The sequence below is a fragment of the Carcharodon carcharias genome, chromosome 15, assembly GCF_017639515.1.
Source record: "Carcharodon carcharias isolate sCarCar2 chromosome 15, sCarCar2.pri, whole genome shotgun sequence".
Lineage (NCBI taxonomy): Eukaryota > Metazoa > Chordata > Chondrichthyes > Lamniformes > Lamnidae > Carcharodon > Carcharodon carcharias.
Window position 1 is genome coordinate 50391933 of NC_054481.1, and position 27862 is coordinate 50419794.

At 43.4% G+C, this 27862-nt stretch overlaps 1 protein-coding gene across 3 annotated transcripts in view; it reads left to right on the forward strand.

The window, feature by feature from the left end:
* The window catches only part of lmf1 (lipase maturation factor 1), a 662806-nt gene that overhangs the window by 620074 nt on the left and 14870 nt on the right, over window positions 1–27862 (forward strand). For all 3 annotated transcript variants that reach the window (XM_041206706.1, XM_041206707.1, XM_041206709.1), the window contains one exon: window positions 14640–14752. In XM_041206706.1, coding sequence (XP_041062640.1) covers window positions 14640–14752 — 113 coding nt within the window. The remainder of the gene's footprint in view (window positions 1–14639; window positions 14753–27862) is intronic.

Genomic DNA, 27862 nt, shown 5'->3' on the forward strand with positions numbered 1-27862 from the left:
TTAAGGGCATGTTGAACATCATGTTTGAGGAGTTGACCATTTAAGATACTTAGCGTACGAGATGCACTAGCATTATCCCAGTGAAAAACTGAAAATACAATCTTCTTGGTACTTGGCTGAAGGCAGCATTTCAGACAGTATTCCGCCATGAGTTTTGTGTCATTAGCGACTGTGGTTTCCAGGGTGGAAACGCCCTGAGCTTGAATAGTAAGACATTGACATCAGTGCAGATGATTTTTTGTAATCTTGGTTGCAGATGGGTTGTTTATGTATGGATTTAAAAGGAGTAGTGCTTGAACCAATCCAAGAGGGAGGCCTATGAGCTGGTGAAATCATACATAATATTTACAGCACATAAACCAATCACTTGGTGCGACTGGTCTAAACCAATAAGATAAAAGCAAAATACTACGGATGCTGGAAATCTGAAACAAAAACAGAAAATGCTGGAAAAACTTAGCAGGTCTAACAGCATTTGTGGAGAGAAAAAAACAGAGTTAACGTTTCAAGTCCATATGACTCTTCTTCAGTACCCGGATTCGAAATGTTAACTCTTCCACTACCCTGTTAGACCTGCTGAGTTTTTTGGTCTAAACCAATGTTTGTAACCTATTAGCATACCCCTCTATTATTTTCTTCTTCATATGTTTATCTAGTTTCCTCTTAAAGGCATCAATGCTATAAATTGTCTCAATTGCTCCTTGTGTTCGCAAGTTTCACATTATCACTGCTGTCTCGGTAAAGAATTCTTCTGAATTCCCTATTAGATTTATTAGTGATTATCTCATTTATTGCCCTCAGTTCTGGTCTCCCTGTAAGTTGAAACATCTTTATGTCTATCCTCTTAATAATTTTAAAGATTTCTATCACCGCTTAGTCTTTACTTTTGTAGAGACAAAAGCCCCAGGATGTTCGATCCTTTGCATCTCCTCCAGTGCTTCTATAGCCTTCATATAATATGGAGACCAGAACTATTCACAGGGCCCCAACATGGTCTAATCAGAGTTCTATACAAGTTTAACTTAAATTATGCTTTTCACTTCTATCATTCTAGAAAGGAATCCCAGTGCTTTGTTTGCTTTTAGTCTGTATACTCTGCAACATCAGCCTTCTCACAATAATTCAACCAAGCAACTGGCCCAGAATAGCAGGACTCTTGATCTTTGTGCCAGAAGACTAGAATGCCAGACAATAATATATGCTGTGATTAGATAGAGGAAAACGTCACTAGCCATATGTTCCTTTTGAAAAACATTTTCAGTTAAGATAGTAAGGCCAGAACAACAACAACAACAGTACTTTGTATTTATATGGTGTCTTTACCATAGTAAAACATCCCAAAAGCGTAACCAGACAACATTTGAGTCAAAGAGCAACTTAAAAGAGGAGGGATGTAGAGCAATAATTTAGCTTGGGATCCTAGAGCTTAGGACCTAGACAGCTGAAAATGTGACCACCAATGGTGGCAGAAAGGTCCCAGGTCCCTTGGATGAGAGGGTTTCCTATGTTGGGAGGTTGAGTAAATTAGGTCTATATTCCCTGGAGTTTAGAAGAAGAAGAGGTGATGTCATTGAAATTGTTATGACTGGGTGAGGAGGGACGAGCTGGCTCCCTTTTATTCAGTATCCTCAGTTGCTCGCAGCAAATATTTTAAAATTTCTTGTTCCCATAGATGCCTTTTCCAATTCAAATGTATTCACTTTTTAATGAGGAGCCAATCAAATTATGTTTTCTTGAGTCAAAGAAAGGGCGTTTATTATCTTCTAAACCTGAGGAAAAATAATAAAAGATGTGACCACACACAGACACACGCACATCAGAAGTGAGAAAAAAGAGTCCAAATAAAAGTTAAAAGAATTTACAATTAAGTCCTTTGCTTGTCCTTGATCATAGATTGTTGAACGTTGTGGCCATTTGAAATTACTTGGTTCCCTTTAAAATCCTGGAATTGAATTGAAGTCCAGGTAGCTGCACTTTTCCTTTAAATTCTGTTATGGCTGATGGTAAATGCCGAGCTGCCCAAATCCCAGAGGGAAACTTGAAACAGCTGCCAAAATAGTTTTTACAATTTGTATAGTGTGAGGAGAGGTTTTGAAATCAGAATATGATGTCTCTGATTACTTGTGATGATTTTACAGTAGAGTTAACATTTATTAAAAGAATAAAGCGAAATTAAACACAACTACACTTTCAACACCAGAATGGCTCCACGCAGTAAGCAGTACTTTAAAACAGCTCCACAAGACCTTAATTTAACTACTCTCAGAGCTAACTATCCCCTTTTCTGTTCTGCAACTATCCTTATAGATTTCAAAATCTTTAGAATTCTAGTAACTTTTACCATACAGTGCCTTTTTTCCTTGGGATGTCCTCTGAGGCTGACAGCACCTGGTTCTCCTGTCTGGCCTTGTCCACACTGTCTTCTGGGAGATCTAAGTAGCTACCCCCACTTAGGCTTCAGTATTTCCTTAAATGCGTTCCTTTCATTTTGATCTCTCTATTGTCTCATCAGCCTCTTCAGAAATGCTTTCTTCCCAGAATGGATTAGACACTGTTTTACTTTAGCTCTTAAATTTTTTCAAAAAGTAAACCTACCCTATTTTACCTTATTTACTTACCTCTTTTGCAACCTGCGGAGGTTGAAACAACTCAGTTCAAAATTGCTCCTGTTATTGTTTTATTTAAACTCTGATTGAAGTTCCTCTTGGTTCAGTAACATATCAAAACCACTTGTTACTGTTGGTTTTAGACTCTTGCAGTCTCTCTGGCTTTTATTCTGATGATCATATTTACAAATCCCCAACAGCCTGTCTTCCAACATGTAAGAACTAGGACAGTGATATTATAAGACAACAAATATTACCATTTCTTGTCTTCTTGATAATTCCATGAACCTTCTCCCAGAAATCGGTGGGTTTCTCCTGAGGTTCTTTCCGATGGACAGTCACTATCTCGTGAGTTGGATCTTTATACTGTAGAGATAGGGCTTTTCTTAACTTGAGAGAGAGAGATTCCTTCCTGTTTCAAAGAACAAAGAACAAAGAAAAGTACAGCACAAGAACAGGCCCTTCGGCCCTCCAAGCCTGCGCCGATCCTATTGCCCGTTAATTAAAACATTTTGCACTTCGGGGTCCATATCCCTCTATTCCCATCCTATTCATGTATTTGTCAAGCTGAATCTTAAGCACCACTATCGTGCCTGCTTCCACCACCTCCTCTGGCAGCAAATTCCAGACACTCACTACCCTCTGCATAAAAAATTTGCCCCGCACATCTCCTCTATAGTTTTCTCCTCTCACCTTAAATCTATGTCCCCTAGTAATTGACTCTTCTACCCTGGGAAAAAACTTCTATCTACTCTGTCCATGCCACTCATAATTTTGTGAACTTCTATCAAGTCGCCCCTCAATCTCCGTCACTCTAGTGAGAACAATCCGAGTTTCTCCAACCTCTCCTCATGGCTAATAACTTCCAGACCAGGCAGCATCCTGGTAAACCTCCTCTGCACCCTCTCCAATGCCTCCATATCCTTCTGGTAATGTGGCGACCAGAATTGCACGCAATATTCCAAGTGTGGCCTAACCAAAGTTCTATACAGCTGCAGCATGACATCCTAGCTTTTAAACTCAATACCCCTGCCAATGAAGGCAAGCATGCCATATGCCTTCCTGACTACCTTATCCACCTGCCACTTTCAGTGACCTGTGGACCTGTACACCCAGATCCCTCTGCCCGTCAATGCACTTAAGGGTTCTGCCATTTACTGTATAATTCCTGCCTGTATTAGACCTTCCAAAATGCATTACTTCGCATTTGTCCGGATTAAGCTCCATCTGCCATTTCTCCACCCAAGTCTCCAACCGATCTATATCCCATTGTATCCTTTGACAATCCTCTTCACTATCTGCAACTCCTCCAACCTTAGTGTCGTCTGCAAACTTACTAATTAGCCTGGTTACATTTTCCTCCAAATCATTTATGTATACTACAAACAGCAAAGATCCCAGCACTGATCCCTGCGGAACTCCACTAGTCACAGCTCTCCATTCAGAAAAGCACCCTTCCACTGCTACCCTCTGTCTTCTATGACCAAGCCAATTCTGTATCCATCTTGCCAGCTCACCTCTGATCCCGTGTGACTTTACCTTCTGTACCAGTCTGCCATGAGGGACCTTGTCAAAGGCCTTACTGTAATCCATGTATATAATATCCACTGCCCTTCCATCGTCAATCACCTTTGTCACTTTCTTGAAAAACTCGATCAAGTTAGTGAGACACGACCTCCCCTTCACAAAACCATGCTGCCTCTCACTAATACGCCCATTTGCTTCCAAATGGTAGTAAATCCTGTCACGAAGAATCTTCTCCAATAATTTCCCTACCACTGACGTAAGTCTCACCGGCCTGTAATTTTCTGGATTATTCCTGCTGCCCTTCTTAAACAATGGAACAACATTGGCCATTCTCCAGTCCTCTGGGACCTCACCCATAGCCAAGTTTTTCCAGGTGACTTTGATGACTTCTTTCTGTGCCTGGCTTGGCAAAACCAGTTCTTAAAAACCTCCTGTCTGTAAATTCCCAAAAAGGAATTTGATTACATGAATTGCAGTCACAGTTGTAGAACAAGTAATCACAATTTGATCTTTCATCTCAGAACCCTTTGACAAATTCCAAGATAATAGAAACCAACAGGAAATGGGGTTATTTAGTCCTCCACAGGGGGAGTTTGAATGTCTGTTCTGTGGAAGGGTCATGAGGATTCGAAATGTCAACTTTGTTCTTCTCCGCCGATGCTGCCAGACCTGCTGAGTTTTTCCAGGTATTTCTGTTTTTGTTTTGGATTTCCAGCATCTGCAGTTTTTTGTTTTTATATATATTATATATATTTATATATATATATATATATATGAGTTTGAGTGTCTATTGGGTGTATCTGGCTGATTAGCAGTCTCCATTGCCTTTCCTGTTGTTTAAAATTCAGTACTTTGCATTTTAATCTCTTCCTTAGAGTGTTGGGTTTTGATGTCTATAGGTTTCCTTTGAAATGTCTCTTTCTTCACACTTTATTTTGGAGGGGCTCCTTGTTTGCTTTTCTCGCCTTCACCTTGGAAGGTGGCCTTGCATCTTAAAGCAGTTTGCTGTCTCATTTTTTTAAAGTACCAAATTTGCAATCAGTTGAAAGTTTAAAAAAAATAATTTTTCAAAAATAAAGAGGCATTTTTGTGACAAAACATACAAGATTATGAAGGGGGTCGAAGGGGTAGACACTGGGGAATCTAGAACACAGGACATAGCCTCATGCCAAGGGGATGATCATCTAGGACTGAGATGAGAAATATCTTCAAAGGGTTATGAATCTTTGGAATTCTCTACCCAAGAGGGTTGTGAATGTCCCATCATTTAATATATTTAAGCCTGAGAAATCAACTGATTTTTGGTCTCTGAGGGAATTGAGGGATATGCAGAGCAAGCAGAAAAGTGGAGCTGTAGCTGAAGATCAGCCCTGATCATATTGAATGGTCGAGCAGGCTCAAAGTTATGATATCTGGAATGATACAGATTTGGAGAAATGAAGAACTCTTGGAGGGCTGCTTTCAACTACTTGAGGGTGACTAGACCTATTTAATTGAAATAGTTTTCTTTAAACTCATTTAAACAACTTGATGACATGACTGTCTTCTAAAGACTTGATTTTGGGTGGACTGATTGATTACTGTAAAAGAGGTTTATAACAGTGGTCTTTCAACTCTTACCCTAGTTTGGAAGCCAGCCCAGATTGATGGGATTGAAATCTCTTCTGTCTACAGGTGGTACGGCTCCCATGATAATAGTGACTACCCTTTATATACCCTTCATTGGCTGTAAAATGCATTGGGGCTTCCTGAGGTCATGAAAGATGCTATATAAATGCAATTTGTTCCTACTTTCCACATAAAATGAACCAAAATAATCCCAGTCCAGTTCTTATTGGGTGTTAGCCCATAGCACATAAATGTCCAAATTGTCAACGCTGTCAGTCAAAGGGCCCCAAGGTTCATTGAGAGAAATGAAAATAGGTACTGAACGTTATCTTAGACAGAAGTTCAAGGTTACAGTAGATTGTTGTGAAGAATGGAAGTAGATAAACTGTGTGCTGTGCCTGGCCTTCAAATCTGATTCTCACACCGGATGGCCACAAGTGGAAAAATATCCTGCCCCATTACCTGAAATGCCTCACCTAAATGGGCAAAAATGAAAGGCCAGTTCGCATACTGCTGATTAACATCTGTATTCTAGCAATAGGCTGCCATCAAACAATAGGGAAATATCAGCATTAACATTTAACTAGATTTCTAACTTATTCTAACAAATCAAAACAGATGTTGATGGAGTTCCCCACCCCTCCCTCCCCTAAATTACCCACACATGTTCCTTATAAAGAAGTGCTGATTGTTTTATGTGCAAATCGGGTTTTTTTTCTGTTGAATTTAAAGCTTTTATACCTAGAGGTGATGAAAACAAGCTCGGGAGTTATTTGTTTGTGGCCTTTCACCATAGGATCCCAACATTTTGTTTTTTTCTGTTTGGTTTGGACACCACTTAACATGCAGAACTACCAACTCTCCTATATTCCCCAGGAGACTTGGGCGTAAGATCATAAATCTCTCACTCCGGAGGCTTAAGAGGAGATTTAAGAGAGGTGTTCAAAATTATAAAGGGTTTTGATAGAGTAGATGGAGAGAAATTGTTTCCACTGGCAGAACATAGTTTTAAGGTAATTGGCAAAAAGATCTGGGGGGGGGGTAGTAAATGAGGGAAAAAAATTTACACAGTGCGATATTATGATTTGGAATGTGCTGCCTGAAAAAGTGGCGGTGGCAGATTCAATAATAATTTTCAAAAGGGTATTAACGATATACTTGAAAAGGAGACATTTGTAGCAACATGCCGAAAGAGCAGATGAGGGGAGCCAATTGGATAACTCCTTTAAAGAGCCATCGGAGGCATAATGGGTCAAATGGCCTCCTCCTGTGTTGAGGAACAGAAATCTCTATTCTGCTCAGGGACTTTGCAGCTCTCCCATTTTTTGAACTGATTGACATCAATCATTTGTACACATCAGGACTTGAACCTGGAATCTTGCTGATCTGGGTGACTGAACACCAGATTAGATGATATATTTATCTTCTTGAGGCACAGAACATTTCATCCTCTACCTCACCTCCTCATCTTCCCCCCGTCCTCCTTCTTCTACCTCCATCAGTCTTTCACAATCTCTCACTTGCTTCTTTACCTCCGGCAAAGGGGTCATGGTCAAAATATATTCTAATCACATATTAATATAGAGTGTATACGGAATCAGGCCATTCGGTCCAACAGATCCACACTGGTGTTTATGCTTGCATGAGCCTCCTCCCATGCTACATAATTTAACCCCATGAATTTATCTTTCTATTCCTTTCTCTCTCATGTGTTTATCCAGCTTTTCCCTTAACCACATCGGAGGTTGGGTATACTGGAGGTGGTTGGGCTGCCAGATTACCCTTCTGCTTTTCCTTTTTATTAATTTGCCTTAACATTGTTATTCCAACTCAGATTTTTAAACAATGATCTGAACCTTAAGCAAATGTTTTTAATCATTGCAGCGACACCATAGCCTGAGGTCATTCCCCAGCCCTGAACGATAGTTTGTGCATTCTCCAGATTCAGCTTTCGTCAAACTTAACATACTTTTCAGCACTTGATATTAAAATTATGATATTAACAATGATGTTGGGGTTTCCTAGAGCTTACATGGCTATTGGCTTTTGATTATCAACACATGAATGTTCAGCCGAGATGTAATTTCCTTGGCACAGTTAAAGCCTTGCGGGTTCAAGTTGCTGCATTACTACACTGTCCCCTAGAGTTTCAAGAGAAAATGATCCTGCGTAGAAAGTAACTTGCACTTGGAGCCATGAATCTGCAGTCACGACAAAACTCCAGGGCCATTCTCCAGGCATTTATCTATTAGCATGATAGAGACATGATGCTGATATGACTAGGTCACATGGTAATATGTTTCATTGCCGTATAAACATAGAAGCAAACAGAGAAATGCTATCATCATCAATTTAGCAGAGCCTAAAAGATTTGTACTGTCAAATTAGTTGGAGGCGTCAGAGACTGAATCTAATTCTTGCAAAGCATGCCCTGTGCCACTAAACCACTGAACTGTATCTCCCACTGTGTTGACATGTTTAATTTTGTTGATTAAAGTCATTAAGTTATGCTGTTTGTGTGTAATCAGTATTTGCTGGCAGGTCCTGAATTGTTGAAAGATTTATTGATGATGACTCTTGCGATTTCTCCACATCTGGTGTCTTTGCATGAGCCATTTCCTAAGACTTGCCAGCCTCTTACAAATGGAAGCAGCTAAGTTCTTTCTTTCTGTTTTTCTATTTACTTCCATCAGACCACTTAATTCATCAAATAGACTTATCAACAAACTTGTCAACCATAATTATTAATCCATTCCCGATTACTTCATGTAAACTGCCCTGGAGAAGTTGCATAACAATTGTACTGTAAACCTATACTGCTTAAATCCAGCGTGTATGTTGTTTCATAATATAGAATAATTGCAATTCCGCTGCAAATCACAAGCAAAGAACTTATGCCAAAACTTAAAATAATAAAACATTTAGAGTTCAATTCTGATTCTCCCAGTTTACTCTAGGGTTACCAACTCCGATTGGACTTATTTCTGGAGATGTCATCGCATGGCGTCCTGTATACAAGCACTGCATCCCTGTTTTCCTGTCATTGGCCACCGACATGCCAATCACGATGGTGTCCCCACCCCCAAGCTCTCGCCATTGGATGTCCAACATGCTCATCCTCATGTAAGATAAAAGCAAAATACTGCAGATGCTGGAAATATAGAACAAAAACAAAAATACCTGGAAAAACTCAGCAGGTCTGACAGCATCTGCGGAGAAGGATACAGTTGACGTTTCGAGTCTGTACGACTCTTCATCAGAACATGCTCATCCTCATGCTGCACTGCATTCCCAATCAGAAAGTGAATTGACTCTTTATTAACTGACTGTCAGTGAAATTCCCTTTATTCCCACATCCAATACTTTTGTAGTAAAAGTATTCACAAAATTATTTTCATGAAATAGAATTTTTTATTGCCCCTGTGATCTGCTCCTGCATTACTTGTAGCAGTTAATTGGAGATAAATCTTCAATTCCTGTGACCCCAGTGCAATCCTGGAGAGTTGGCAATTCTAGTTTGTTCTTCCACATATTTTATCCCTTCTAATCAAACTTCCTTATTTTATCTTATATCTATTTATTTTCTCTGCACAGCTTTCTTTCCTGGCCATTGGAATCCCCAGGCAGTAGGAAACCAGACTGGATGCTGGAGATCTGAAATAAAAAACAAGGTGCTAGAAAAACTCAGCAGGTCTGGCCGCATCTTCTTTCAAAGAAGAATCATACTGGACTCAAAAGGTTAACTCTGTTTCCCTCTCCACAGATGCTGCCAGACCTGCTGAGTTTCTCCAGCATTTTCTGTTTTTGTTACCTTGTAGATATCATATTTCTATCATTGAAGTGCTGGATATTAATGTGTTTTTTACAGATGTAATTATAGCTTATTAGATGGCTGGCAGTGAATTGATCGTTTCGACAGTAACCGAGCTCAGCAAGTAGTGTTATAAAACATAAGATCATTGGATGAACCCGAAAGTTGAGCTTAGGTCTTATTCTCACTGCCAGGTCTTTTTCATTCTTTATAGCATTTTTTATAACACCACGATTGCTCTTGTTACAATCCCCCACCCCACCCCCACTGATTACTTTTAAAAAGAACTTTGAACTTCCAGTTAATAGCTGAACAGTCACACAAGATTTCACATTCATCAGGAGAGACGTTGGTGTAGCTGGTGGAATTTAAGTTTAATTAATAAATCTGGAATATAAAGCAAGTCTCAGTAATGGTGACCATAAAACCATCACCATTTGTTGTAAAAAGCCATCTGGTTCACTAATGCCCTTTAGGGAAGGAAATCTGCCATCCTTACCTGGTCTGGCCTGCATGTGACTCCAGACCCACAGTAACATTGTTGACCCTTAACTGCCCTCTGAAATGGCCAAGCAAGCCACTCAGTTCATGGGTAATTAGGGATGGGCAACAAATTCTGGCCTTGCCTGTGACACCTGGATCCCATGAAAGAAAAAAAAGATGTTTTCGGTAACAAATAGAATGAAAGCACCATTGACCAAACACTAATTTTTTTAGGCAACTTGTACTTGAGCAGAACTTCTAACACAATTGAAAAACTCACTATCAGGTATACGTTACACTGTCCTTTAAGTAGACATTCAATTCTCCCGGAACCAGTCCAAAATGACTCTTAGCTCCCGAGGGTTTATTTCCAATGTTTTCCTTTCCCAGCCTGGAAACTTTTAACACTAGAACTGGCTTTCGCACTGCATGTTTTGCTGGACTCTTTCTTCCTCTGACTAAATTTAGGCAAAACTTCCAGCTTTGTTTTAACTCCTAACGAATTTGGTCTTTCCAACCCAAGCATGGCGAAAGACAGAAAATTTTGGCCTGTAGCTGCTCTCTCACTCCTGGACCCTGGCAAAGTAACCTCATCTGTAAGCTTTCAGGAATATCTAAAAACCCATCCCCTCTCAAAGTCTACCTTCATAGCAACATGAATCACATGGGCTTTGTATCCAGGTAGAAATGTTGATTAGCCATCCTTGAGACACCAAGTCGCTTTTATATTGGAAGTAAACAACAGTTTAAAGCACAATTGTTTACAACCTGACATTTTCAACATTTTTCTGGGACTTTGGAGACTCATAGTCTGTCCACTGATTACACAAAATGCTGCTGCCATTGTCTCCAAGTGTAAACATCATGCCTCTTTTTCCTAGTAAAATAATCTAGGCCCCCTTTAATCTCTAACAATCAAACAATTCAGGCTTGTTGTCAGGCAGTCTTTGGAACAGGACCTCCTTCATTTTACCTTCGAGACACAACCACAAAACATAACAATCTTATAAACCTCATAATTGTAACACTCTTCTTAGTCTACTTTGAGTATGATATTTTGTCACTATACCATAACTTGCATTAATATAGTGCTTTTAACACAGTACAATATCGAAAGATGTTTCACAGGAGTGATTATTAAATTAATTTGACACTGACCTCATGAAGAGATATTAGGTGACCAAACATTTAGTGAGAGTTTAGGCTTTAGGAGGTATCTTAAAGGAAGAGGGGAAGGTGGGGAGGTTTAGTGGTGGTGGGGGGGTTCCATAATCTAGGCCCTCGGCAGCTGAGGGCATGGCCATCACTGTGGAGTGATGAAAATTCAGGATATGCAAGGGGCAGGATAGAAGAAAGGGTAACACAGCAATATGGATCCAGGATTATATATGACAGTATAGTACTGACAGTTTATTTATTTTTTAAATCTGCTCTGGGAATTAATTAATGCAAATGGGCTGAGAAGTGGCAAGTAATATTCATGCCACACAATTACCTGCCATGACCATCTCTGACAAGAGAGAATCTAACCATTTCCTCTTAACATTCAATGATATTACCATTGCTGAATACCCCACCATCAACTCTCTGATGTCACTATTTACCAGGAACTTAATTGGACAAGGCACATGAATACTGTGGCTACTTGACCACTCAGAGGCTGGGAATTCTGTGGAGAGTAACTCACCTTCTGACTCCCCAAAACCTGCCCATCTGCAAGGCACAAGCCAGGAGTGTGATGGAACACTCCTCATCTGTCAGCTAAATGCAGCTCCAACAGCACTCAAGAAACTTAACAACATCCAAGAAAAAGCAACCCACTTGATCAGCATACATCCACCACCTTAAAGCTTCTAGTGACGCACAGTGGCAGCTGTATGTACCATTTACAAGATGCATTGGCAGCAACTCACCAAGGCTCCTTCGACAGCTCCTTCTAAACCTGTGATCTCTACCACCTAGAAGAACAAAAGCAGCAGGCACCTAGAAACACCACTACGCACAAGTTCCTCTCTAAGTCACACACTATCCTGTCTTGGAAATATATCACTGTTCCTTCATTCCTTCATTATCGCTGAGTGAACATCCTGGGACTCTCTCCCAAACAGCACTGTGCATGTACTTACACCATATAGATTGCAGGGGTTCAAGAAGGCAGCTCACCACTACTTTCTCAAGGGTGATTCGGGATGGACAATAAATGTTGGCCTAGCCAGCAATGTCCAAATCCCATGAACAAATAAAAAATATATACTGTTATATGCAAAACTGCTATATTTGCTATTTGAAATAAAATCAGAGACATGTATAAAGGAACACATTTACAATTTCACCATACCAATCAACAACAGAGAAGCAGTCCACTTGGCCTATCTTGTCTGTGCCGGCTCTTTGAAAGGGCTATATAATTAGTCCCACTCCTGGCTTTCCCCCCATAGTTCTGCAGGTATTTTGCCCTCCAAGCATTTATCCAACTCCCTTTTGAAAACTGTTATTGAATCTGCCTCCAGGAGCCTTCTAGGCAATGCATTCCAGACCCTAATAACTCTCTGGATAAAAATAAAATCCTCCTAATTCCCCCCTCTATTAGATTCTACAAGAGTGAACACTGAATAATCCTGATGATAGGATGTCTCAAATATTTGGACAGAAAAGTAAGAATTATTAGAGTTCTGAGGTCATAAAATACACACACAATATTACTTCTAAGGAAAGAAGAGATATGGCTTCAATCAATGGAAAAAGAAGAATTTGTATTTCAAGTTTCTTATGCGACCCTCAGGGTGTCTCATAGTACTTCACATCTAATTAAATACTTTAGCTAAGAAAATCAATGTTATAGAGGAAAACAACATTTGTGATAGACATAGGCCAGTAGGAGACGTCAGAACTGAGATTGGTAGATTTTTGTTAGGCGACAGTATTAAGGGTAACAGAACTGAGTGGAGTAAATAGAGTTGAGATACAGCTAAAATACAGCTTAGCCAATATTGCATTAAATTATAAAATAGGCTTGAGGGGCTGAATGGTCCTGTTACTACATTCTAAAGACATTCTGAATTAAGGAGTGGTGACTATATCCAGTAATTCAACAGGCTTGGTTAGGAAAGGCAGCATCATTGGGACATTCAAAGTGCAGTTAGATGTAACAGTGAGGGAGTTGGTTACTAGAGTGTTGAAAGTCAATCAGTTGAACAGCCTTTCCCCTCTCTAGACTTTTCTTATGCTCTTATAGAATACAACTTGTAGTTCTGAGGTTATTGGCCTTGTATTAGTCTGAAGGTACAGACTTTATCTTAACTTCTGGAAGATTGTCATGCGTGAACCCATCAACAATACCTCAGCCTGTTTTCCAATCTCGTTGAAGCTCATCCTGTCTATCTTGTAATTCTGTGTGGAAATCTTGCTCCAAGGCTGCTGAGATTAACTAGATTTTTCTTTTTTTTCTTTCATGGGATGTGGGTTTCCCTGGCTAGGCCAGCATTTATTGCCCATCCCTTATTGCCCCTGAGAAGGTGATGTTGAGCTGCCTTCTTGAACCACTGCAGTCCATGTGGTGTAGGTACAGCCACAGTGCGGTTAGGGTGGGAATTTCCAGGATTTTGACCCAGCAACAGTGAAGGAATGGCGATATATTTCCAAGTCAGGCTGGTGAGTGTCTTGGAGGGCAAATTGCAGGTAATGATGTTCCTATGCATCTGTGGAGTTTCTGCGGTGCATCTTGTAGATGGTGCACACTGCTGCCACTGTGCATTTTGGTGGAAGGAGTGAATGTTTGTGGATGGGGTGCCAATCAAGCGAGCTTCTTGAGTGCTGATGGAGCTGCACTCATCCAGCCATGTCTCAGTGGGCAGCACTCCTACCTCTGAGTCAGAAGGTCGCTGGTCCAAGTCCCACCTGAGAACAAACTCTAGACTGATAATCCAGTGCAGTACTGTGGAAAGTACTGCACAAACAGAGGTGCTATCTTTCTATTGACTTATTAACCCATGGGCCTGCCAACCACCACCCCATCCCCCCCCCCCCCCCCCCCCCCCCCCCCCCCCACCCCCACCGCCCCGACGACCCTGAGTGGATGCAAAAGATTCCATGGCACTATCTTGAAGCAATGAAGTGGAGTTCTTCATTGACTGCAAAACAGAGGAAATCATCCCTCAATAAATAATACTGCTTCATAAACTACGACATCTATGACTGTAACAGACTGCTTAATATGCAATAAGGGATGTTGTAGGAAAATACAGAAGTTCAAAATCTCACATTTTGTAGTAGTGAAGACTATTTCCATTTCTTGAAGACAGCTAACCATGTCCGATCATTAAATTGGATTCTGGCAGTCCTCAGGCACCTATTCATTTTTTCATGCATAAACCTAGACAGGAACCTATTTGACCATGAATACCATTGTAGCTAAGCCCAGTGCTGCTCTCACCCAACACCCATATAAGTGTATTTTTTGCAGATGGGTCAATATGTATTAGTCGGGAGAGCAAACAAGGCTGATTCCCCTCCCTTTCCATGCAGCGGTTCCCCAAATTACTTTCTTATGATCTCTGGGTAAGTGTGTGGCAATAAATTTAGTTTTGTTTCTATTATCTTTCCAGACCTATGAACAAAATGAATGGTTAATCCACCTGGCAGGAAGATTGCTGACGAATGATAGCCTTATACTGTCGCTAATGGCACACAACCCTTTTGAGAATCGAGGAGCACCAAGGTGAGAAGCCCTATTTATTTATTTATTTGGCACATTTTGAGTTGAATTGGGAGTGGAATTCAGGTGAGGGTATCCTCTCCCCTCTAGTTTCAGTCGATAGGAATCATAAGTAGGTTTTTAAAAATTCATTATTGGGAGGTGGGCGACGCTGGAGTTATTGCCCATCCCGTATTGCCCTTAAGAAAATGCTGGTGGGCCTCCTTGTATTGCTGCAGTCTGAATGCTGAAGAGACTCCTACAGTGCTGTTAGGGAGGGAGTTCCAGGATTTTGACTCTGCTACCCAGTTTCACATACATACCAAATATAACTTGATTTGTGACCCTGCAAGTCAATTCAGCTGCGATATTTTAATAGTTAACTGCTGCATTGTCTACTGTGGTACAAATAGCCACAGATTTTTATTATCAGTCCAAACTTTTCCTGCTCCTTTATTTCCAGGCTCTGCTGGGTATTTGTCAAAGCAACATTTAGGGAGCAGAAAATGGGAATAAGAATCTGATTGATCTGTAATCAGACTGGTCATATGCAAACCAGTAACAGATATTCCAAGGGGTGCTTGTTGTGCTGGTTACACTCTTGCAAACAGGATGAAGCATGAAAATAGGGTCTTGAATAACCATGCACTGTTTGCTTTTGAAGCATTCATTTTCCATTAAAGAAAAATGTGTGACAGCATTACATAGCAAAGGCACCAATAAAACTACTGCAACCACAATGTCTGTTTATTTTGTACATGATCTAGGAATGATTGTTAGTCATGTCACCAGCTGATTTCCTAACACATTGGGCAGAATTTTTTATTGCGCAGGCAGGTGCGCGCCTGGCCTGAACTGGAGTGAAATAGTGAACGATGATGTTGGCTGAGTTTCCCCACACGACCTTCTGGTTGGCGGGCACATGTGAGAGGCAGCAGTGCCTGCTGACAATTAAGAGGCCTACTAAGGTCCTCAATTAATTAATTCAGTAGTGGTTTTCACTGCCCGCTCAACCGTTCCGTTGGTGGGCAGGTGAATAGGCCAGGCAGCCTTTGCATTTTTAACGAAACCTCATCATCGGACGGGATGAGGTTTCCAATGGTAACTAAAAAAATAAAATTTATTAACATCCTTTCTCACATGTCCCTCTTTATGTGACCGAGTCACATGTGGGGTCATGTTTATATATTGTGTAACAAGTTTACTTTCTATTTTAAAATCCTTCAGTTCCCTGAGGCAGCTCTGTGCCTTCAGGGAGCTGCCAGTGCACACTCCCCTGCGCATGCACATACTGCACGCTCCTCCCCCCCCCCCACCCCGGCAGCGCTGAGGCTTCGACCGTGCCTTTCACACTGGCTGGCTGTTAATTGGCCAGGAGCATGAAATCACGGTCAGAGCCCGATTGCGGGCGGCAGTCGGTCTTGCGGCCGTTCCCCGGCCTGCTTGCCATGCCAGCCCGACCAGGGGGAAATCCTGTCCATTGTGACTTGTGCCTCTGCCTTAGGTTGTTTTGATACTTTAAGGCACTGTATAATGCAAATTGTTCCTGTGTTAATTTACTCTTTCTGCCAGTTTAACAGAGGCATTATCCTTGGAGTAAATTTCTGTCCGTAAATAAATTGCAATGATCTATGGATAAGCACTTGTGATAAATAACAACCTCTAACTGACAGAAATTGGCGGAATAAGCCCTCGAATATGTAACCAACCTAATGCCACTTTTGTGCTGCCCCATCCATACCAATAAATAACTTCTCGGAGTTGTTGATGTATGAATGGACTAACATCAAGTACAGTACATGCTGATTATTGTAGAGTGAATTAGTAGCTCTCCAATGGTTGGGCCAGTTAAGACCGTGAGTATTGGACCCGTTCAGGCCAGAAAGGCCTAGAGCTGATCCATAGTCTGTGTTGCGGTAGCTGACCTCAGCTGGTCAGTATTGAGTAGAGCTCTGATATAGGTGGCACACCCATAATGGTTATCCATCAACTGTTGTAAGCAAGTGCTGCCTATTGAAGGCAAGATCAGGACCTTGCACAGTGTTGAATACCTTCTTGATGATGACTGCCTCTCTTCCTATATATAAAATGAGTGGGGGTTAAGCAGGAGGGAGAAAACTGATGAAAGATAGTGAGGATAAAGGAAAGTATGAAGCATCTTTTCAAGGTTTAGCTCCTCCCTGCACCTACATGTACAACACTCATTTCTCTATTTGTTGCTCACATGCCCCAGGTTTCCATCTTTAACCCTGTTTAACATGCCAGCCTTAGCTTGGTGGTTCTGACTGACTCAGGAGGTTACGGGATCAAATCCTACTCCAAAATCTAGGCTGGCACTCCTGATGCAGTACAAGGGGACTGCACTATCAAGAGAGCCATGTCATGATTGAGAAGTTAACTGAGGCCCTGACTATCCTCTCAGTGAACTGTAAAAGATTCCATGCACTATTTGAAAAAGAGCCATAGAGTTCTGGCCCATATTTACCTCTCACCCAACATTATTAAAAAAAAATCAAGTTATTTATTTTATTGCTGTTTGTGGGAGCTTGCTGTGTGCAAATTGGCTGCCGGGTTTCCTACATTGCAACAGTGACTACATTTCAAAAATGCTTCATTAGCTGTAAAATGCTTTGGGACATCCCAAGATCATGAAAGGTGCTTTATATTCTTTCTTTCACTTTACTAGTTTTCATTTCATTATTTAGAAGTCTCAGTGGCTCTTAGTGTTTTCAGCTGTAAATGTGTTTCTTTCCTTTCTTCCTTTTCTTCGTTTCTTCCTCCTTTTCTTTCATTGAAGTTGATTGCCTGTTTACCCTCTTGGCCAGAATCACTTGCTGTGAGGAAACTGAGAGAAAGAAAATGTGGCGAACAAAATAGCCAACCACAGAAGTCTCCAGAAAGATAATGTTGCATGCTAAATTTTAAAAATACTTTTTTCTATCTGTCTACAGTACTAACTAAAGGAAACACAGAGCAAAATTGGAATAAATGTAATAAAAGTAACCTAAAACAATAGCAGATTTGACAGCACAAGTGTACTGATTTAAAAACAGGCACTGTTGAGAAAGAAAGTGAAACTTTACAGGGGAAGAATATGGACTTGCAGTAACTACTCACAAGGAAAGGAGATGCAAAACCCCTGCTTTGCTCAATTTTGCTCTTGGATGCCCAACTTCCCGCTGGACTGTCAGACCATTAATCCTGACACAAGACATGATTACGTTTTCCCTCCAAAACCTCCCAGCTGTTGCTTAGGAGCAGCTGCTCCCCTCTGGAATTAATTCCAGCTGTCGGGAGTCTTAAGTGCTAAGCATAACATTACGAATATAGCTGTGTGGTTTTAGTTTATATTGCAATTTTTTTGTCCAATTTTTTTCCCCAAGTAATTGGCTGACCAGGACTGGTTTTGCTTTTTTTTTAACAATTTCTATCCGTGTTTCATGACTTCAGCAATTAAAATATTAGCTTTTTAAGGATAATGTGGCCTGTGTCACTTTTAAAGTTGTACCCAGTGTTGCTCAGTAATTAATCTCTATTTAACTTAAGCAAGATTACTGCACAGTTCATGTGTTGATCAAAGGTATCTTCTACTCACTGCAGGCTGTGATTGTAACAGCCATGGAAAGCCAGCGCTCAAGGGCTGAAGCACTGAATGTAATTCATCTTTACCAAAATTAACATTCAGTTGAATAAATTATATTCTTTTGATTTCATTTTAACTCCTGCACTCCCTCGAAGGTGCTGAATGTTATTAGAATACAGTTCCCTGGTCAACACCAGTCTTCTAGTACCTTTCTATTAGGTACAGCTGGGTCGAACTGGACTAATCTCAATGTGATTTCAAATCCCACCTTGGCAGGTTGAGCACTGGAATTTGAATTCACTTAAAAGAATCTGGGAGTAATAAAAGCTGGTATCAGGAAGAGTGACCGTGAAGCTGGCAAATTGTTGTATAAACGCAACTGGATCATAATGTCCTTATATGTGATAGCTTTGCAGGACAAAAAGAGACTAGTACATGCACATGGGCCAGAATTTTCCCGTTGGCATGCGGGGGTGGGCCCCGCATACCAGCTCGTAAAATGATGCGCAACGACGTCAGGCAGGTGTCACAATGTCACCCGCACCATCACGATATTTGGGAAGGCGGGTGCACTATAAGTTCAGATGCGCGCCCGCCATCAATTAACGGGCTAGTGATTGATCTTGATTTTTCTCAGCCCGTGTGATCTTCAGGACATCACACGGGCGTAACGGGCAGGCGGGTAGGAGGCATTTGTATAAACCTCATCTATGGACGGGATAAGAGGGGTGAGTAGGGTTGTGAATGTGACGTTTGAGGGATTTAAGTGTGAAAGTAACTTATACTTGCCTAAGCGAGCAGGAAGACTTCAAAACTCATACCAGCTGCTAGGTCAGGAGTAGAAGCCTTGACCAGGACACTACAGTAGAAATCATTTCTGGGGCCTGCAGCTTTCAGGAAGTCTTCCCTTAGCCTGGTAATGGGATTTGTGCTGTCCACTGGAGGCAGCTCCTCTGAGGAGGAAGGGAGGGCCAGAAGGGGGAGGAGGCCAGGAGTCCACATTTAGCCTCCAGGGGAAGCCACGTTTGGGAGGAGAGGCGCAAGCAAAGGGATGCAGGGTCAACAGAAAGCGCAAGGCGGAAGGGGCCGCAGAAGACGCCAATATCCTGCTGCCAGGGTTTATAGGCAGCAAAGCAACTACCTCAATATGTCTGAGGTCCAGTGCCTAAGGAGGCTCCGTCTCTCAAGGGAGACAGTCTCCTCCATCTGTCAGATGGTAGGCCTTGAGATCTCCGCAAACTGTGTGGGTGGGCACCCCATGTCAGTGGCTCTAAAGGTCATAACTTCCCTCAACTTCTATGCCTCCGGCTCTCGGTGGGTGATCTCTGCGGAGTCTCCCAATCAGCTGTCCACACTTGTGTCAAGCAGGTGACAGACACTATTCAGGCGTGCATTGACTTTCATCCACTACCGCTGGGACGATGCCAGTCAGACAGACCAAGCCAGAGGCTTCGCAGCGATTGCTGGCTTCCCCCACGTCCAGGGTACAGTAGACTGTACACATGTGGCCATCAAGGCACCAGCAGGTGAGCCCGGTGCCTTCGTCAACAGGAAGGGCTTCCACTCCATGAACGTGCAGATAGTGTGTGATCACAGGATGCCGATTCTACAAGTCTGTGCAAGGTACCCAGGCAGCTCCCTGACGCATACATATTCAGACACTCCCAAGTGCCAAGGCTCTTCAGTACTCCAGCCCGGTTGGATGGATGGCTGCTGGGTGACAAGGGTTACCCCCTCAAAAGGTGGTTCATGACGCCTCTCCGCCAGCCAAGAACAGAAGCTGAGCAGCAGTACAATAGGATCCACGCCTCCACATGGGCTGTGGTGGAGAGAACCATCGGTCTTCTTAAGTTGCGCTTCTGATGCCTGGACCGTTCAGGGGGCGCACTGCAATACCCCCCAGATCGTGTGTTGCTGATAATAGTTGCATGCTGTGCTCTCCACAATCTGGCTGGAAGGAGGCAATGCAGTGGACGAGGAAGACATGGACACAGTTGCTCCGGATGCACACAATGAGTCCAGCAGTGAGTCCGAGGATGAGAGCACACAGGAGAACGCTGAGGGGGTAGATGCTGACCTGGGCATACTCCAGGGAGGCAGGGACACCCAGGAGGATTTAATCCAAAGAACCTTCAGCTAGCCCACCACAGATGGACCTTCAGCACATGCCAGGGCTGCAGGCTCCACACTCAATACCTGACTGCTAAATCAGCCTGGATACTAACATTAACTAAGGCCCTTGTCAATAAAGCTCAATGTCAAACAACTCACTCATAACATCATGACTTCCTGTATACATACAGAAGTAAGGAATCACCCTGAGGCATGGCAACATGTCAAAATTTACTGAGTGAACGAAAGTAAATTCATAAAGCAAAACAAAATCAGTGTTGGACATCACACTAAGTCCTCGACTAAGCTCTATGGGGCAACATAAAAGCGCCAGTGAGAAACCTGTGTGCCTAAGGTGCCTTAAATTTACATTTACAGGTGCTAGGTCTAGGTGCTGCCCCTCGCTGACAATGGCATCTGAGACAGCCTGCTCACTGTGCTGTCCTGTTGGCCTTGATGACCTTGGCGGACGTCCTTTGGCCCGTGGAGCCTGTGTTGGCCCCGCCTGGGAGGGAGTGGCCAGCTCCACAGCTGGCTTCTCCCCAGTCACCGCAGCCTCATCGGATCCCAAAGTCAGTGGCAGAGGGGCGGAGGAGCTGCTACCCTCATCAGGAGCACCCTAGGAGGAGCCTGCAAAATCAACAGGCAACTGCTGCGCCGATGTGAGGTCGCTTTGGACCTCCCTGCTCACCGTAGATGGATGGGCACCAAGTTGGGATACTTGGTGCCCAGACCATCTCCCGTAGTGGCACTGACCAGCTGTGGCCAATGCCGCTGTGAGGGCTTGCGGTTCCAAGCGCAACCCCAGAACGACCTGATTGTTCTCCTGGAAGTGCCTCTCCACGAGAGTCGCCACTCTCTCCTTGAAGGAAGCATGGTGTTCAGTCATGAGACTCAATGCATTGGCATTGCTCCGCATGGACTCCTCCAGCACAGGCACCGTGCCATGCATAGCCTCATGTATCTCCGCCAGATCGTCCCGCATACCTTGCTGCACTTCCAGGGTTCGCTGGCTCAAGGATGACTCCAGAGGCACGACATCAGCCACCATCCGAGCAAGTACCTGGTCCCCAGCAATCCTCCGACTGCCAGCGCCCTGGGCATTCTCTGACTCTGCCCGCACCTCAAGCGAGTGTGAAGTGCCCTCACTGCCGTGCCTTGGGACACTAGCCTAAGATCTAATTCCCACCAAGGTGTTAGTATCTGCACTGGTGCCTGCCTGGCTGACATGGTGTGAGGCTGGTGAGTGCATTTGCTCAGGGGCTTCAGTGGTGAGAGGTTGTCCCTCTGTCTCCTCCTCCAGCCCTGCTCCGGTGATGCTGAAAGGAAGGAAAAGGACATTTAATTAGTTACAGTGCAGACAATGTCAACTTGCATGCTGGTCTCCCAGATCATTATGCGCTCATCCTTCAATAATCAAGAGTAAACTTGTGTTGCTAAGTTCAATCACAGCGCATTTAGCAGTGCCGTGGCTTCTGTGACACACATGGTGACCTGACTGTTCGGCAAACATACCTTCCTGTGGCACTCCAGCCTCACCGCCACCGGTGGTCCCGGGGGCATGGTGCCTTTCAAGGTCCATGGCCTGCTGCTCGAAAGGTGTAAAAATGGCCAACTAGCTCAGCCCTCCGCCAGTCTGCCTTTGTTCCGATGCATTGTGTGCAGTCTTTTCCTGAAAAGGAGAGAGGAGCATTGATTAGTCCAGCCAGCTTCTGAACTCCCATTGCATCCCTGCCACCCCAGCCAGAGTGGGACCTTGCAGGACTCCAGTTCTTCGTCACCCCACAGCCGCCGCACACTCACCCAAACAAGCCAGGGCTGGCCGCCCCCTGCCCACCATTGGCCAAATGCTGCCTCCTTCACATGTGGCACCACAAGGTGCCACTTTGCTAAGCAAGGAGGCCAAGCATGTGGAGTGCAAACAGCAAAAGATGGATTGGTGCCCTGCCAACTGGAAGCCCCCCCCCGCCCCCAGCATTTTAGCACCCTGACTTTAACATGCTTTGCAGTTCCAGCACTCTGTCCAGGTGCAGACTCTTGACTTTCAACCCCATTCTATACTCTGGGTGTCAGTGTCACACATGCTAAAGATGTGGAACACATCCTAGCTCAGCCCTCTTAGTGTGAACTGGGCATGGGCAATCTCTGCTGTCACACCCAGCGAGGGATCCATGCCGTGACGGATTCAGTGACGTTACTGTACTCAGAGTTGGTGGGGATGTGGGTCGGGGTTGGGTGTTCTGGGGGGTCGAAAGGGTGGTTGGGGGGAATGGGTGACAGCTACATTAAGTGACTTGAGGCAACAAGGTACTCGCCCTTTCCGAGTGCAGGAGATCATTGAATCTTTTGCAGCACTGGAGCCATAGAGTCATAGATGTCTACAGCACAGAAAAAGGCCCTTTGGCCCATCGAGTCAGCGCCAGTCAAACAAGTACTTAACTCATCTAATCCCATTTTCCAGCACTAGGCCCATTGCCTTGTATGCCATGGCATCGCAAGTGCACATCCAAATACTTCTTAAATGTTATGAGGGTTTCTGCCTCTACCACCCTTTCAGGCAGTGAGTTCCAGATTCCCACCACCCTCTGGGTGAAATAATTCTTCCTCACATCCCCTCTAAACCTACTGCCCCTTACCTTAAATCTATGCCCCCGGTTACTGATCTCTCCACCAAGAGGAAAAGTTCCTTCCTGCCTACCCTATCTATGCCCCTCATAATTTTATATACCTCAATCATGTCCCCCCTCAATCACCACTGCTCCAGGGAAAATAACCCCAGTCTATCCAATCTCTCCTCATAACTAAAACTCCCCAGCCCAGGCAACATCCTGGTAAATCTCATCTGCACTCTCTCTAGTGCAATCACATCCTTCCTATAATGTGGATTCCAGAACTGCACGCAATACTCTAGCTGTGACCTAACCAGCATTTTATACAGTTCCAGCATAACCTCCCTGCTCTTATTTTCTATGCCTCGGCTAATAAAGGCGAGTATCCCATATGCCTTCTTAACCACCTTATCTACCTGTCCTACTACCTTAAGGGACTGGTGGACATGTACACCAAGGTCCCTCTGATCCTTGCTACTTCCCAGGGTCCTACCATTCATCGTGTATTCCTGTGCCTTGTTTGTCCTGCCCAAGTGCATCACCTCACACTTATCCAGATTAAATTCCATTTGCCACTGAACAGCCCATCTGACCGGCTTGTCTATATCCTTCTGTAATCTAAGGCTATCCTGCTCACTATTTACCACCCCACCAATTTTCATGTCTTCCCCGAACTTACTTATCTACTCTCCTACATTCAAGTCTAAATTGTTTTTACATACCACAAACAGCAAGGGACCCAACACCGATCCCTGTGGAACCTCACTGGACACAGGCATCCAGTCACAAAAAACACCCCTCGACCATCACCCTCTGCTTCCTGCCACTCAGCCAATTCTGGATCCAATTTGCCAAATTGCCTTGGATCCCATGGGCTCTTACCTTCGTTATCAGTCTCCCATGTGGGCCCTTATCAAAAGCCTTGTTGAAGCCCAAGTAGACTACGTCAAATGCATTGCCCTCATCTACACACCTGGTCACCTCTTTGAAAAATTCAATCAGATTGGTCAGACATGACCTCCCCTTAACAAAACCATGCTGACTGTCCTTGATTAATCCCTGTCTCTCCAAGTGTAGATTAATTCTGTCCCTCAGAATGCTTCCAATGATTTCCCCACCACTGAGGTTAGACTGACCGGGCTGTAGTTCCCTGGTTTATACCTTCCTCCGTTCTTGAATAATGGTACCACATTGGCTGTCCTCCAGTTCTCTGGCACCTCTCCTGTGGCCAGAGAGGTATTGAAAATTATTGCCAGCACCCCTGCTATCTCCTCCCTTGCCTCACTCAATAGCCTGGGATACATTTCATCTGGGCCTGGATGTTTAGCTACTTTTAAGCCTGCCAGACCACTTAGAACCTCCTCCCTTTCCATGCTAATTTCTTTAATTATATTACAGTGCTCCTGCCTGATTTCCATACCCATGTCATTCCTCTGACTTGTGAACACTGACATAAAGTATTCATTTAGAACCCTACCCTACCTCTTCTGGCTCCACACACAAATGACCACTATGGTCCTTAATGGGCTTTACTCTTTCTCTAGTTATCCTCTTACTCTTAATGTACTTGTAAAATAACTTTGGATTTTCCTTTATTTTACCTGCCAATGTTTTCTCATGCCCCCTTTTTGCTCTTCTAATTTCCTTTTTAAGTTCCCCCCCTACACATTCTATACTCCTCTAGGGCTTCCACTGTTTTGAGCCCTTGGTATCTGCCATAAGCCTCCCTTTTTCTCTTTATCCAATCCTGTTTATCCCTCGACATCCATCTGGATTTGTTGGTCCCACCCTTTATCTTTACTGGAATATGTTGGCCCTGTACTCTCCCTATTTCCTTCTTGTATGAGTCCCACTGATTTACCTAAAAGTAGCTGCTCCCAGTCCACTGGCCAAATCTTATTAAAATCAGCCTTCCCCCAATTTAAAACTCTGATTTCTGACCCATCCGTGTCCTTTTCCCTAACAACCTTGAATCTAACAGAGTTCTGGTCACTATCTGCAAAATGGTCCCCCCACCGATACCTCTACCACTTGCCCAGCTTCATTCCCTAAAATTAAGTCCAAGACCGCCACCCCCTCTTGTAGGACGCTCTACGTACTGTCTTAAAAAGCTCTCCTGGATGCATTTTAAGAATTCCGTTCCCTCTAAACCTATCACACTATGACTAACCCAGTTAATGTTGGGGAAGTTGAAATCCTCCGCTATTACTACCCTATTATTTTTACACTTCTCTGAAATTTGCCTACATATCTGCTCTTCTAATTCTCTCTGACTGTTTGGGGCCCTATTGTACACTCCCAGCAATGTGATTGTTCCTTTTTTGTTTTTAAGTTCTACACATTTGGCTTCATTTGAGGAGCCTTCTAAGATGTCATCCCTCCTTACTGCTGTAATTGATCCCTTGATCAATATTGCGATACCCCCTCCTCTTTGACCTCCTTCCCTGTCTCGCTTGAAGACCCTATATCATGGAATATTGAGCTACCAATCCTGCCCCCCTCTCAACCATGTCTTTGCGACAGCAATGACATCATACTTCCATGTGTTAATCTATGCCCTCAACTCATCTGCCTTATTCGTCAGACTCCTTGCATTAAAATAAATACCATCCAACCTTGCCAAACTCCCTTGTGCATTAACTGGCCTATAATTTCTATGCCTTCCAGACTCCCTTACTCTCTCTTCTAATTTGGCTGTGCATCTCCCCCTGCTGAACCTCCTGTCAGGATCCCATCCCCCTGCCAAGTTAGTTTAAACTTTCCCCATGTGCCAGGGTCCACGATATCTTGGATCGAGTTCTCAGAATTCTCAGGAGGGAGGGTGAGCAGCCAGATGTCGTGGTCCATGTAGGGACCAATGACATGGATAGGAAGGAGGAGGAGGTCCTGCAAAGAAAGTTTAGGGAGTTAGGTACTAAGTTGAAGGACAGGACCTCCAGGGTTACGATCTCAGGAGTGCTACCCATGCCACATGCTAGTGAGGCTAGAAATAGGAGTATAATGCAACTAAATACGTGGCTAAGGAGATGGTGCTGGAGGGAGGGCTTAATGTTTCTTTCTTGACAATTGGGTTCTGTTCCAGGGAAGGTGGGACCTGTTCCGACGGGACGGTTTGCACCTGAACTGGAGGGGGACTAACATCCTTGCGGGTAGGTTTGCTAGTGCTGCTCCGGGGCATTTAAACTAAATTTGCAGGGGGAGGGGAACCAGAGTATTAGAGCAGATAGCGAGGTGGAGGAGGATAAAGGTCAAGCGAGGAATGCATGTATAAACAGAAATCAAGGATCCGTATGTGATAGAAATGTTCTCATGTGCATCTATTTCAATGCAATGAATATTGTCGGAAAGTCAGATGAGCTTTGAGCGTGGATTGGCACGTGGGATTACGACATTATTGCTATAGTGAGACTTGGTTGCAGGTGGGGCAGGACTGGCAGCTCAATGTTCCAGGGTTCCGTTGTTTCAGACGTGATAGAGGGGGAGGGATGAAAGGGAGAGGAGTGGCATTACTAATCAGGGAAAATATCACAGCTGTGCGTAAGCAGGACAGCCCAGAGGGCTCGTCTACAGAGGCCACATGGGTGGAGCTGAGGAATGGGAAAGGTGTGAGCACACTAAGAGGGTTGTATTATAGACTACCCAATAGTCAGAGAGAATTGGCAGAGCAAATCTGTAGAGAGATAGCAGACCGAAGTAAGAAACAGAAAGTTGTGATAGTAGGAGATTTTAACTTTCCACATATTGACTGGGATTCCCATACTGTAAAAGGGCTGGATGGCTTGGAGTTTGTCAATTGTGTTCAGGAAAGTTTTCTAAATCAATATATAGAGGTATCAACGAGAGAGGATGCAATACTTGATCTCCTATTAGGGAACCAGACAGGTCAGGTGACAGAAGTATGTGTAGGTGAACATTATGGGTCCAGTGACCATAATGTCATTAGTTTTAAGCTAATTATGGATAAGGATAGGTCTGGTCCTCGAGTTGAGATTCTAAATTGGAGAAAGGCCAATCTTGTGGAAATGAGAAAGGATCTAGGAAGAGTGGATTGGCATAAGTTGTTTTCTGGCAAGGATGTGTTCAGTAATTGGAAAGTATTCAAAGGCGAAATTTTGAGAGTGCAGAGTTTGCATGTTCCTGTAAGGATTAAAGGCAAAGTTAACAGGCATAGGGAACCTTGGTTTTCCAGGGATATTGGCAATCTGGTTAAGAAGAAGAGAGAGATGTATAGCAGGTATAGGCAACAAGAAGCAAATGAGGTACTTGTAGAGTATAGAAAATGTAAGAAAATACTAAAAAAGGAAATCAGGAAGGCAAAAAGAAGACATGAGGTTGCTTTGGCAGATAATGTGAAGGTAAACCCAAAGGGTTTCTACAAGTATATTAAGAGTAAAAGGATAGTAAGGGACACAATTGGTCCCCTTGAAGATCAGAGTGGTCATCTATGTGTGGAGCCTACCGAGATGGGGGAGATCTTAAACAGTTTTTTTGCATCAGTATTTACTCAGGAAACTGGCGTAGTGTATAAGGAAGGAAGGGAAACAAGCAGTAGTTTCATGGAACATTTAGAGATTAAAGAGGAGGAGGTGCTTGCTGCCTTACAGTGAATAAAGGTAGATAAATCCCCCAGGCCTGACATGATATTCCCTCGGACCTTGAGGGAGACTAGTGTAGAAATTGCAGCGCCCCTGGCAGAAATATTTAAAATATCCTTAGCCATGGGTGAGGTGCCGGAGGATTGGAGGGTAGCTCATGTTGTTCCGTTGTTTAAAAAAGGCTCCAAAAGTAAACCAGGTAATTACAGGCCCCTGAGCCTGATGTCAGTAGTAG